This window comes from Leguminivora glycinivorella, chromosome 26, assembly GCF_023078275.1.
Source record: "Leguminivora glycinivorella isolate SPB_JAAS2020 chromosome 26, LegGlyc_1.1, whole genome shotgun sequence".
NCBI classification, from domain to species: domain Eukaryota; kingdom Metazoa; phylum Arthropoda; class Insecta; order Lepidoptera; family Tortricidae; genus Leguminivora; species Leguminivora glycinivorella.
Genome location: NC_062996.1, coordinates 4,101,031 through 4,113,781, shown reverse-complemented (window position 1 = coordinate 4,113,781; position 12,751 = coordinate 4,101,031). Strand labels below are relative to the sequence as shown.

The 12,751-nt window shown below is 39.2% G+C and overlaps 1 protein-coding gene across 4 annotated transcripts; it reads left to right on the top strand.

Annotated features, from left to right (window-relative positions):
- The first annotated feature begins 201 nt into the window (after window positions 1-201).
- On the top strand, window positions 202-11,433 carry LOC125239725. Of its 4 annotated transcripts, none has more exons than XR_007178553.1 (4): window positions 202-1,063; window positions 2,568-2,734; window positions 4,286-4,703; window positions 10,609-11,433. XR_007178553.1 is itself a non-coding variant. In XM_048147368.1 (3 exons), the coding sequence occupies exons 1-3, from the start codon at window positions 559-561 to the stop codon at window positions 10,606-10,608; spliced, it is 675 nt and encodes a 224-aa protein (XP_048003325.1). In that variant the 5' UTR covers window positions 202-558; the 3' UTR covers window positions 10,609-11,433. The 4 variants fall into 4 exon arrangements, 1 of the variants encoding a protein (XP_048003325.1); XR_007178552.1 differs by having other exon boundaries at window positions 10,606-11,433; XR_007178551.1 differs by having other exon boundaries at window positions 4,286-6,137; window positions 10,606-11,433.
- The last annotated feature ends 1,318 nt before the right edge of the window (window positions 11,434-12,751 follow it).

Genomic DNA, 12,751 nt, shown 5'->3' with positions numbered 1-12,751 from the left:
TCTTAGTGCTAATAAATAGTGCTAAGCATGTGCTAAGGTAAAGACCAAAGACAAAAGAATTTAGTCTATGGATACGATTGATACTCCCAAAACGGTAAAACAGCGTTTTATTATGTGGCTTAAACGGCGCCTCTCCTCGAAATCAAAATGACATTTATGACGCTGTCGAATTGACAATTTGTCAATGCACAGCATTGGTCCTCAGTCACCACTCACCAGCACTGGTCCAGCAAATGCAAACCTATTAGCTAATGCATACGATAATTAGGCGATAATAAAATCGTTGTGAGCACGGAAGTATAAAAAAATTGCTGTGGGTCACTGTTTGTACCTCCTTTCTCCTTTAGTACCTAATACTGTTTAGGTCTTAAGTCTCAACATAACTACGTCTTCGCAATTCCAAATTAAGTTCCTGGCTAATCCTGCACGCTATCAGGTTATCATTGAATTTCTTAGTTTAATCAGACACAGATAGAACTGCAATGTATCGTAACTAGTGATCACGAGATTCACGAGCATTAGCAGTAGTTGCGTATCAAACACAAGATCCAGCAAAAGATGTCTTTAGGCGGCGCAAAGTACGTATGGGTAGAGGCAAAGCAAGAACAGGAACTAACAGAGAATGTGAAGATGGAATTTAAATCAGAGCCGAAGGAGATGTGTGTTGTCGATGAAATAGCTGGGGCTGGCTTGTACGTAAAGCAAGAGGAGCCTGAGAGTGTACAAGATGGGCATTTAAAGCAGGAACCAGAGGTTAAGGCAGAAGCTGAGAACTTGGCTGATATATTTGAACCAGCTTTGCAAGCCGGCTTATGCAATGGCCAGGAAAGCGCACTTTGTCACATGGACCCTGTAGTGAAGGCAGTATTGAAGGAAGAGGCTGAAAGAGTTGGCTCGGAGCATGAGAGTAAATACAGTAGTTGGATAGAGCCTGTGGTTCTAGATTATGAATTTGAGAGTGAGAAGACTGTGAGTAGTATGAGCACGGCAGAGCAGGCAGGCCTTTATCTGAAACATGAGGTTGAAGATGGGCTAGTGGTGGGCCCCGAGGAATACCATAGAGGTAATTCATTTTTTATTCTGTTTAGGACACTAGGGTAAAGGACACTAGCAACTTTCTTCATCTTAGGATTTCTATTAGATTAATATTAGGTAAACATGTATAGAAGTTATTTTTAATCCAATTTCTATTTAACAAGTCAGGTAGAAATGTATAAGGTAACTGAGTTGACTGTGACATCACTCAATTCAATTTCATATTAATTCTATATTAGCAAGACATTGAAATTAGTTTTAAAAGTTCTTAAAAAGAAGGTGATTTGACTAGGAGGCAAGTAGCCTATTGTTATTGTGCAATTGGTAACTTAATTTTTCCAACTTCAATATTATTTAATTACACTTTTTTATTAATTTTAAGTATTAGTGAAATAAGTAACATCAGCATTACAGGCAATGAGAAAGTAAAAAAAATGTATAAGACATGCGCGGAGCCTAGGTTGGTTATACAAATTGACCACGTGATCCCCTGGGCTGGGCACACACACTTACCACGTGACCCCCTGGGGTACACAGCTGGATCCGCCCTTGATATAAGATAAATACATAACTTAAGTAAACATTTGACAAGCCACAGGTCATATGTTAAATTTCAGTTTCTGTGAACCTAATACAACCTAACCTGTGCAAAGAAACCACTTGACAGAAGATACTTGTAGCAAAATTGATGTCCTTGCCAAAAGCTTATATTAAGTGAAACTTTTAATACACACAAATTAGACCGGTCTGAAACTTCTAATATCAGTAAGGGCATTTATTTGTGTGATGAACACAGATGTGGATGTTTTCTATGTATATAAGTATGTATATATCTATATCAGTAAGTATATCATCGCCTAGCACCCATAGTACAAGCTTGCTTAGTTTGGGGCTAGGTTGATCTGTGTAAGGTGTCCCCCAATATTAAAAAAATTGTGTAAAAAACCGGCCAAGAGCGTGTCGGGCCACACTCAGTGTAGGGTTCCGTAGTTTTCCGTATTTTTCTCAAAAACTACTAAACCTATCAAGTTCAAAACAATTTTCCTAGAAAGTATTTATAAAGTTCTACTTTTGTGATTTTTTTCATATTTTTTAAACATATGGTTCAAAAGTTAGGGGGGGACTTTTTTTTTCTTTAGAGTTATTTCCGAAAATATTAATATTATCAAAAAACAATCTTAGTAAACCCTTATTCATTTTTAAATACCTATCCAACAATATATCACACGTTGGGGTTAGAATGAAAAAAAAATATCAGCCCCCACTTTCCCCCAATTTTTTATTTTTGCACTTTGTTGGCGTGATTGAAAAATTGGTACCAAATTTCAGCTAAAAATTATCCGCGGACGGACAGTATTAATTTATTAAACATTTATTAAACACACTCACTGACAGTGTTAAACGTTTAACGCTCAGTGTTGCAAACTCTATGAAATAAAATACCCCTTCCTATTTTCATTTCCACATACGAATTGTCGCTTCTTCCACGCGGAGTGATTTTGCACAATTTTTTATTTATATACTTATTACAGCAACACTCAACAAGCAAGCAGCATGGAATCCAGCACCAGATAAAACCTGCACTGTTAGTCTGGAGCGCATGCATATAGACATGGAGCGCTCAGTGTGCAGAGTCGGACCCAATACTTACAAGTTTATACTGTGCAGTCATCAGGAAAATGATACAAGTCCAAAAGAAGTAAGTTGTAATTTAAATTGTTTATGTTCCATGGTAACTCCCATTTCCTAGCCTGTAAACAGGTAGAAAGGCGTCGAAGGATCTTGTGGAGGCCCTATGCACCTATGGGGTGTCCGAGGACGATCGACAACAACAACAAACAGCAGGGTTAGCACATGATTGCCGCGGGAGTATGTCGCCGCGAGATAGACTACCCGTCCTTATGTCATTAATACAGTTAGAACAAGACGTGTGATCAAATACAATCATGTGTTTACTACCGGCACGTAAGTTTAGCGCTGACCGCTGTTGCGCAAAATTCAAAACAGGTCTCTGGGGGGTTACAGAGGACGAAGGGTATGCATCCCCATGCGCAGCTATGGGACCGTCCACACTCAAGAGACGCATGTCCTGCGGCGCGGAACGGACGTCAGCGCCACGCCGCCTGAATGTAATTTTAGAAAACGTCTCCTCAGTACATTTTGTATACGAAGCCACGTCTCTTGCGCGTCCCTTTCGAGTCGCACGAGATGCGTCTCTTGTGTGTGGACGCTGCCTATCACCTCCACATTTCACTTAGCGAACTTGCCGTGCCGCTACTTATAATAAACAGGTAAGAAGCGCATGGCAACAATGGCAACCATTGACTTGTTGGGTGGACGGCATCCGGAAAATAGCGTGTCACAACCTGGATGAGACTAGCTCAGGATCGGGACAAGTGGTGTACTAGAAGAGACGCCTGTGCTCAGCAGTGGGCGATAAAGAGAAAATTTGTATGATGAAACAGGTAGAAGTATAAAGGAACAGATGCAAAGCGACTCCTCTAAAGTATCTTAGCAACATGAAAATGATGCTAGGTCTCATGGAGACCGCCATCTTAGCAAAGATGATAATTTATTGGTTTTAATTTTTCACGTAAAGTGTCATGGTTTTTTGCCTTTATGCTTACGAGCGATACGCAAATGGATATTATGAAGATTACAATTTTAATCTAGTTATTCGAACTGTGCTGAAGTCAATATTCATATTCATATTCATTTATTCAATGCAACCATGGTATTTTACAGAGGTGTTTACAGATTGTAGGTACAAACATGGACCTCACTAATAGGAACTACTTACGCTGTAGCATTTTTTTTACATATAAATAAGTACAACAAAACAAAAAACAAAATTTTTTTGTAGTGGAAAATTAAAAGAATTATGAAGGAAAATGTAAAAAATAAAATACAAAAAGTTTACCAACCTGCACTTACAGCTAAGTTTGGTCTCCTAGGAAGTCATGCAAGGAATATGGGCACAAATTTAGTAGATAGGACTTTAGTTTGTTTACAAAAGTTTTGTGTTTTCTCTCGCTTAATATATTTTGAGGAATTTTATTAAAAATCGTCATAGCCATTGCATGAGGTCCTTTATTGAACATTTGCAGCGTAGCAGGGACATTCATAAAGACTATTTCTGCTGCTCTATTCCTGGCATATGCGCAATATATACTTTATACCTTTCGTTGTTCATTTTATAAATGTTACCTACCTTTTTCGATTTTATTCAATATTATTAATTCGCTTCTAGGGGTCAATGACACACACTTTAACGAAACAAATGACGAGTGGATGCGGCTGGTTGACGAGTTGAGTGACTGTGATATGGATGTGGATCAAGACGACGAAGCAGTTAGCCACATTGCGAATATGTCAGCGCGCAACGCTTTAATAGGACCTGCCACAGAAGCTGATTTAACAGATTTTGAGGTCCAAGTGCTGGCGGCAGAAGACCAACTAAACGACCAGGCACTACGCGAAATAGTATCTACGGCCGACTACAATTTTGAGTGGGACGAAGATATACGAATATTTAAAGGACAGAGAGAAATATTTACAGCTTCTTCAGGACCGACATTCCAAGTAACAGATCAAACCCGTGCCGTAGATATTTTTTATAAAATGTGTGACAGTGACTTACTGGACCTACTTTGCTTGGAGACAAATAGGTACGCGAGCCAAAAAATTACTTTACTTAAAACTGCTAACAAGCTATTACCCAACTCGCGGCTGCATCGTTGGACTCCGATCGATAAAGACGAAATGATCAGCTTTCTTGCGCTCACTATCTTGCAAGGGCTATACCCCCTTCCAGATGAGCAGTCATACTTTTCATTTATTGGTTTTGGCTCGATGCCGTACTTTTCCAGAATAATGTCCTACAACCGATATTTTTTAATAAAATCGTTGCTACATTTCGTAGATAATGAAAATTTAACAGAACTTACAAAGTTAAGTAAAATTCAACCAATAACGGATTACTTCAACGAAAAGTTTTCTAGCCTGTACTATCCTGGTCAGGAGGTGGTTATTGACGAAACTCTACTGAAATGGCACGGACGGTTAGGCTTTGCCCAAAAAGTTCTGTCAAAGGCTGCTCAAGTAGGTGTAAAGACTTTCGAACTTATGCGAGTCGTCTAGTGGTTATCTGTGGAAGTTTTTTGTATCTGCTGGAAACACTAAGGCTATGAATACTCCCCCCGTAGGAGACGATATGACTGAACTTGTACTTACACTCCCATGACATGACTAGTCCTGAAAACGACACCAACGCGACTGCAAAAATCATTTACGACTTGGTAGAACCGCTACTTCACAAAGGCCATACATTAATTATGGACAGTTTTTATAACTGTCCTTTACTGGCGCGGTTTCTGAAACGACAAAATACTGACTGTTACGGCACACTTCGACTTAACCGTGAATTTGTTCCCGATTCCCTTAAAGATTTAAACAATTCAGACCTCCGACGCGGTGAAGTGGTGGCTAGTTATTGTCCCGACTTGTCTGTGACTGTATGGCGGGACGCAAACATAGTTAGCTTCATATCCACTTACCATTCCTTACAAGTTGGAACAAAAACCAAGTACAACGGAGTGACGTCCAAACCTAGCATCGTTCTGGACTACAATAAGTCAACGGGAGGAACTTATAGGAAGGATCAATACCTGTCTGGTCATCTTACAATAAGAAACAAAAACAGAGTTTGGTATAAAAAGCTTTTCCGTCGCATGTTTCATGCGGCCATATTTAACTGTTTTGTCATATTTGCCAAATCGAATCCAAAAATAAACCATCGACAATTCAGAACAATGCTGGCAGAGGACCTGCTGAAAATACATCGGCAAATCGACCTGACTGGTGAAAGGAGACTTCTAACTAGAAGGTCTGGGCTGACGACAACGATATCTGCTACCAGACAGAAAACCCACCAGAGGCCTCAGCTGGAGCACCGGCACTTCCCGACGCGTACCGGCTTTAAGCAAAGTCGGTGTTGGCTGTGTGCCCAGCGCAAGGTCACCACTAGGACCGTTTGGAAATGCATGGAATGCGATGTCAACCTTTGCATCGAACAATGCTTTATGAATTATCACATTAAACCGGTGAGCGACGGAACTTTCTAATGTCTATTAGAATATACAACTCTGTCCATAAACAAATATGTAAGTCCAGTCGGCGTCAAATACATATCTTTGCATTTTTTTGCCTCATTACAATAGAATATTATAAGGTGTAAACATGTCTTAGATGTTGACTGTACGAACAATCTATTTTTGTTTACCTGTAAACCCCATAATATGTAGCGTGATTGACTGAAGGTATAGTCACCGGCATAAATAAGTGACGATTTCTATACCTAGTCACATTACAGTCTTGTTTGAAATGTCATACGAAATTGTCAAATGATTAAAGACAACAGGATACAGAAATCATCACTTATTGTGACTTGTGACAGTGACTGTACCTTATAGTCAGTTTAAGTTAGGTTAGGTTACCCATGTAAAACATTCTGCGCAACTTTGATTGGTTGCGAAATTCGGGCCAGAACAGTAAAGACAGGATACCTCGGTATCGGGAACTGAACACTCAGTTGGTTCGTTATTTTGTGAACATCTAGGGTTGGAGCGGCATTGTTCTTTAATCGTTCGGCATCAAATCTTACACACTTTCGACATTGGATTATAGGCAGTTAATAATATCTGGGAACAGGGACAGGATCATAGAGTTTTTCATGCAAAATCTCTCCGAGGGGAGTTTGAACTGTTCTGGTGGGCTACCAAATACGACGTCCTTTTACAATTATCTTTTTTTACTTAGCCTATGTAGGGTCCAGTTCAGGGGTATTTGCCTAACTATCGCCTTGCGAAATACCTGACGATGACGCACACATTTGTCTGACACTTTAAAGTTTACTAAGATCGTTTTTTGATAATATTGAAAAAAAAACGTGGAAAAAACCTCTAATTTTTGAACCATATGTTTAAAAACTAGGAAAAAAATCACAAAAGTAGAACTTTATAAAGACTTTCTAGGAAAATTGTTTTGGACTTGATAGGTTGAACAGTTTTTGAAAAAAAAATACGGAAAACTACGGAACCCTTACACTGAGCGTGGCCCGACACGCTCTTGGCCGGTTTTTTGCCGTGGATCTGCTCCACTTTGTTACCCTCGAACGCTTTGATTACCAGAAAGGCCACCATTTTTATCTGGGGGCTTGATATCTTCTTCCATATCCATGTTTACAACTACCAATCACCAACAAAATTTACCTTCAGTGATTATTATATCCTTTATTCATCTTTCGTCTTAAGTCGTGGTCATTATTATATTATTACTAGCTTTTACCCGCGGCTTCGCCCGCGTAATAAAAATATTCTTATTGAAACGTTTACAAAAAATAAGATTTTCATTTGGATCCGTAGGTTTCTTTGTAGGTACATCTGTCCGCGATTATTTCGATTCAGGTAAAGCGGGGCAATTTTCGACTGGGGGGCCATTGTAACTGATCTATTTGCTGTACTGTCCGGTTTTGGCTGACTGTACCTTACACATATTACTATCGTTTTTAAAGAAATTCTTGCAATGATTGTAGAATTGTTACACAGCGACCACAGCGTAGGTAGTAGGTACGAATATGTATGAATTTTACCAATATTTATACTGGGGAAACTTCGTACAACCCACATAGCCAGTATCTCGACGCTATGGTCGGTAGGGTAAAAAGTACTTCCTTGCATTATCGCTTACAATTTTTTCCATTTTGCTTATATTGCAAACGTAAACATATAAAAGGCAAGCAAACAACGATCTTCTTACAGCACATTGAATGTAATAGTTATTACGGATGCAGGATACTCGCCGATGCCTACTTACTAATCCCTTCCCACTGAGCTACCTGCATTTTACACTGCCTATATATCGATTGCCGACCGATTATTCCGACCCCAATCCCTATTCTTATCCTTGTCCCTATCTCTGTCTTTGTCCCCGTCCCCGTCCCTGTCCCCGTCCCTCCCCTATCCCTATCCCCGTCCCCTATTTTTATCCCTATTTCTACCCCTATCCCTATCCCTATCCCTAACCCTGTCGCTGTCCCTGTCCCTGTCCTTGTCCCTGTCCCTGGCCCTGTCCCTGTCCTTGCCCCTGTAAAATTATCATGCTAGGAGGTGAACTTTGAAAAATCCTTTCTTAGTGCTCCTCTAAGGAACTTCCGTGTCAATTTGAAATCTCTTGAACCAGAAGTAAAGATAAAAACTAAAGTTATGGCTATTTTGGATATTTTAACCCCATTGCACAACAACAGGGGAGAAAATTTCTTTTCCACCTCAAATTCGTTGTATTTATCGTGATCAGCGACCCGATAAACCATAAAAACGATACCCTTATTGTGTTTTTGACTTTACCCCCTTTGCACCCCTTTAGGGGTCAAATTTTCAAAAAACCTGAAACATGTATTTAGTCATATGTCTTTAGGAATCCTCCTGTGAAGTTTCGAATAAAATAGTCAAACTAATCTTGTTTCCCCATACAAACTTTGAACCCCCATTTCACCCTTTTAAGAGGAAAATTTTGAAAAATCCTTTCTTAGTTCTCCTCTACGCCATATAAGGAACCTATATGCCAAATTTGATATCTCTAGGACCAGCGGTTTCGGCTGTGTTGATATATCAATCAGTCAGTCAATATCTTCTTTTATATATTTAAACCCCATTGCACCACAACAGGGGAGAAGGTATTTCACTTCCGCCTCGTTAGATTTTAAAAACGTTGTATTTATCGTGATCAGCGACCCGATAAACCATAAAAACGATACCCATATTGATTTTTTTACTTTATCACCCCCTTTTCACCCTTTTAGGGGTTAAATTTTCAAAAAACCTGAAACACGTATTCAGTCATATGTCTTAAGGAATCTTCCTGTGAAGTTTCGAATAAAATAGTCAAACTAATCTTGTTTCCCCATACAAACTTTGAACCCCCATTTGACCCCCTTAGGAGGTGAATTTTGGAAAATCCTTTCTTAGTGCTCCTCTACACTATATAAGGAACCTATGTGCCAAATTTGAAATCTCTAGGACCAGCGGTTTCGGCTGTGCGTTGATATGTCAGTCAGTCAGTCAGTCAGTCAGTCAGCTTCTTCTTTTATATATTTAGATTAAGTGACTATTAGTAGGAAGAACCCCACAAACAGTCGAGATTCCCAGCACATGCGGTAGCAAAAACCGTTGACTACGGAATCCTAGCTAGGTAGCTATACTCTCTATTAGATTAGCACAGCTCTATGAAGATAAAATGGAGAAGGTGATGATGTATTTAGCCTCGCTCAGCATTTTGTAACGCTTGTACCGGAGCCTAATTTGTCTAGAATAATCTCTTCCGCCATGTTTCTAAGCGACAAGAATTCCATCGTCAACCGGACGGGTCTTTGACGGCCGGTCTGCTCTAGCTCGAAGTGCTAAGCAAAGGCTTATTACAGAGTCGAGGACTATTTGACAGACAAACATGCATGGCCCGAACCAGAAACTACAAAAAACGAATAGCAATTAAAATAATTGTATTATGTATAGAGGACACAGTTCAGATAAGAAAGCACATCAAATATTTTATATTTTATGTTGTGTAGGTAAATTACATATTTAATGATATTGAGATTCATATTATCTTTTTCTACTATGACAATTTGATATGTTTTCTCTGAAGAAGAACGACGTATTATTAAGCAATAATATAATTTATTGAAATTGATTTCCATAGAGTACCTAGTCTGTTCATATTCTTTGATGAATACTTTTGCATGTTAAATTGTATGTTGTTATTTAATGCATGTTAATTATAAGATGTAATGTTTTGAAAAGAAGTTGCCCGCCGAGTTTCTTGCCGGTCCCATAGTGGATACCCCCTCCCAACTGAGGGGGGACTGAAATCTTCTCGAGGCTGAGGCGTAGGGTTAGAGCCGGCGTAGCTTTATTTGACGTTCATATGCGCATTGTAATATGCCTACTTGAAAAATAAATATTTCATTTTCATTTCATTTTCATTTTCATTTCATTTTCAGAAGTGTGTGCAGTAAAATGGATGGGACTCAGCGAGACCGCTGATTTTACATATATCGTTGTCTGATGAGTACCCGCAACACAAGCCTTCTTGACGAACTTACTGTGGGACTCAGTCAATCTATGGAAGAATGTCCTATGATATTTATTTATTTATCAACAATTAGATGGTTGGCAGTCCTCAATTCCCCATAAACCGTGCGTTTCTCCATAAACTTCTCGCCTTGCAAGGCTGTGGAATGGACTATCGCTATGATATGATACGAACTTGATGATGATTACTGATAGATGAGCTACTGGGAAAAAATCCTACCAGTCACAAATAGTATCAATCGTCAAATCACTTGTAACAACTTGGTGGTAACTAGTTTGAAATAAGAACCCTTCACGAATCGTGTTGGCCTTTTCTAATGCTTGTCATCGACCCGACGATCGGCGTTGCGCGCGGTGGAGCCGTGTCGCCCGCCGTCGCTGGCGTCCTCAATTCAAATCCAGTGATGCTTTTGTTTTGTTTCAGTAGCATTAGTCGGCGCGGCTGGAGCGGACGCGGAGCCGGCGCCGTCAGTGTCCTTGCGCGCCAGACAGCAGCTCGCGATGGCTTGCTGCGTGAGGCTCACGCGCCTCCGCGACTACGACTCTCCGCACGCGAGCCAGTCCGCCACTGTGCAGCGGAAGCCCCGCACACAACCCTACACCTGCGATACTCGCCAGGCGCACTTCACACACAAGTCTAAGTTACTCACACATATACAGAACCTTTGTAAACGAAAAAACAAACTTGAAATCCTCTTAGTTAAGCGCACTAGAATGGAACCTCATGTATGTCACGTGTGTAAAAAGTGGTTTATACTAAAAGAAAATTTAAAAACACATTTGAAAATTCACAGTGAATTTAAATTTTACTCATGTAACTTATGTCGCAAGCGATTTACACGAGAAGAAAGCTTAATTATGCATACAAGAATCCACACTGGAGAGAGGCCATATACATGTAAGATTTGTAACATGCGGTATACACAAAAAGGGAGTTTAAACGCACATAGAAAAAAAGCCCATGACGGAACCTTATCAAAGGTTTAGCCTACGACATGCATTTAACACAGAAAAAAAAATAGTTGGATTAAAATCATTGTGGAGAAAATAAGAACCAGTTTCCATCACAGTCGGAGTTAGACAGACACAAGAGGATCCACTCCGGAGAGGAGTCGTACGAGTGCGAGATATGCGAATCTTTATTTTATTTTGTTTCATGGAAAACCAACAGCGCTATACACCGTGTTTCACTTAACACTGAAAACCTGAAAACCGTTCAGAATCGAGAGTAGAATCGATTGAGCTATATCTTGACGGGGGTAATATTTTTGTTCAAATTAGTATTATTAGTTATTTTTTATGTGCCTATTCTACTGTATTCGTAATACAACATTGCGTATATCGCATTGATAGAGGTTGTTTACCTTTTTCAGTATTTGGGGGTTAAATACTGGATGGTAACTTGGACGATTATTTTTTCCGCTACGAGATTGACGTTGTTTGTCAGTTTAATCTCACTGTTTATCATAAGTCATAACAAATTCAACTCGTTCCTAATAATAACCTTGTCTTTTTGAATATTGGGTTTAAATTTGCTTACTGCGATTACCTGTCCAATTTGAAGTTTACTGTGACAAAGCTTTAAAGTGTTTTACAGTGAAATCTTAGCTGTCTATTGGTAAACCTTATGTCGTTGCAGTAACGTACACAAATAAATAGTTTCATGGTTTATGATGGTAGTTAGCAATTATTTTATTGAGTGTAGAGCTGAAAGTCAAGTAGAGCTGTACAGAAAATTAAAAATTCAATTTTTAAAAAAGTAACCATTAAATTTAAAGGTGAATACTCTTAGATGAGTTTAAGTTACTCTTTAGCGATAAGACCGCCTGTTGTTTACCTTTGTTCACGTTGCTTCCTTGTTTTGTATTGTATTTTATCAAGGTGTGCAATAAAGAGTATATATCTTATTGTATTGTGTCTGAGGTTTTGGGTGATATCGGAAACACGTTGTATGTATATCTAAAAAAATACAAAACCAATTTCAGGTTTTCACTTTATAGCTACATAATAAATTATGAAAGAAAAAATGTATGCCCAACTTAATCATACATCCAAATTCCCATAGCATGAGCATGACAGTATACGTAAGGTACAGATGATATATTTATACTAAGCAATAATGACAATATGTAACTACGAAATAAACGGAAATACAGATGATATATTTATACTAAAATGCAATAATGTAACAAAAAAGGCAAAAAAAAGAAGATAAAGTTTACACCAAAAAGCAAGAAATCTCTTTCAAACGGTGTTAAAGTACTCATGTCTATGGGCAGAGTAGCTAAAATGTTATGAGTAGGTCATCACATTCTTGGAAACCTGCGCGAACACCTATGGAAACAGGTCTGAAGCTCGTGAAATCTACAAAGAAAGATTGTACGCACGACTACAGAGGCCTGATAGGATGTCTAATGTACATAGCAGTATGTACGCGACCTGATATTGCGCATGCTGTCAGCTCACTCAGCCAGTTCAACGACGCGTACGACGAGAACCACTGGAAAGCGGCGAAACGCGTTCTTCGCTATCTGAAAGGTACGCTTAATCATTGTTTAACTTTTCAGAAG

Coding starts and splice junctions, on each gene's coding strand:
- LOC125239725 (XM_048147368.1), top strand. CDS start 559: ATGTCTTTAGGCGGCGCAAAGTACGTATGGGTAGAGGCAAAGCAAGAA. Junction 1,064..2,567: donor CCCCGAGGAATACCATAGAG/GTAATTCATTTT, acceptor TACTTATTACAG/CAACACTCAACAAGCAAGCA.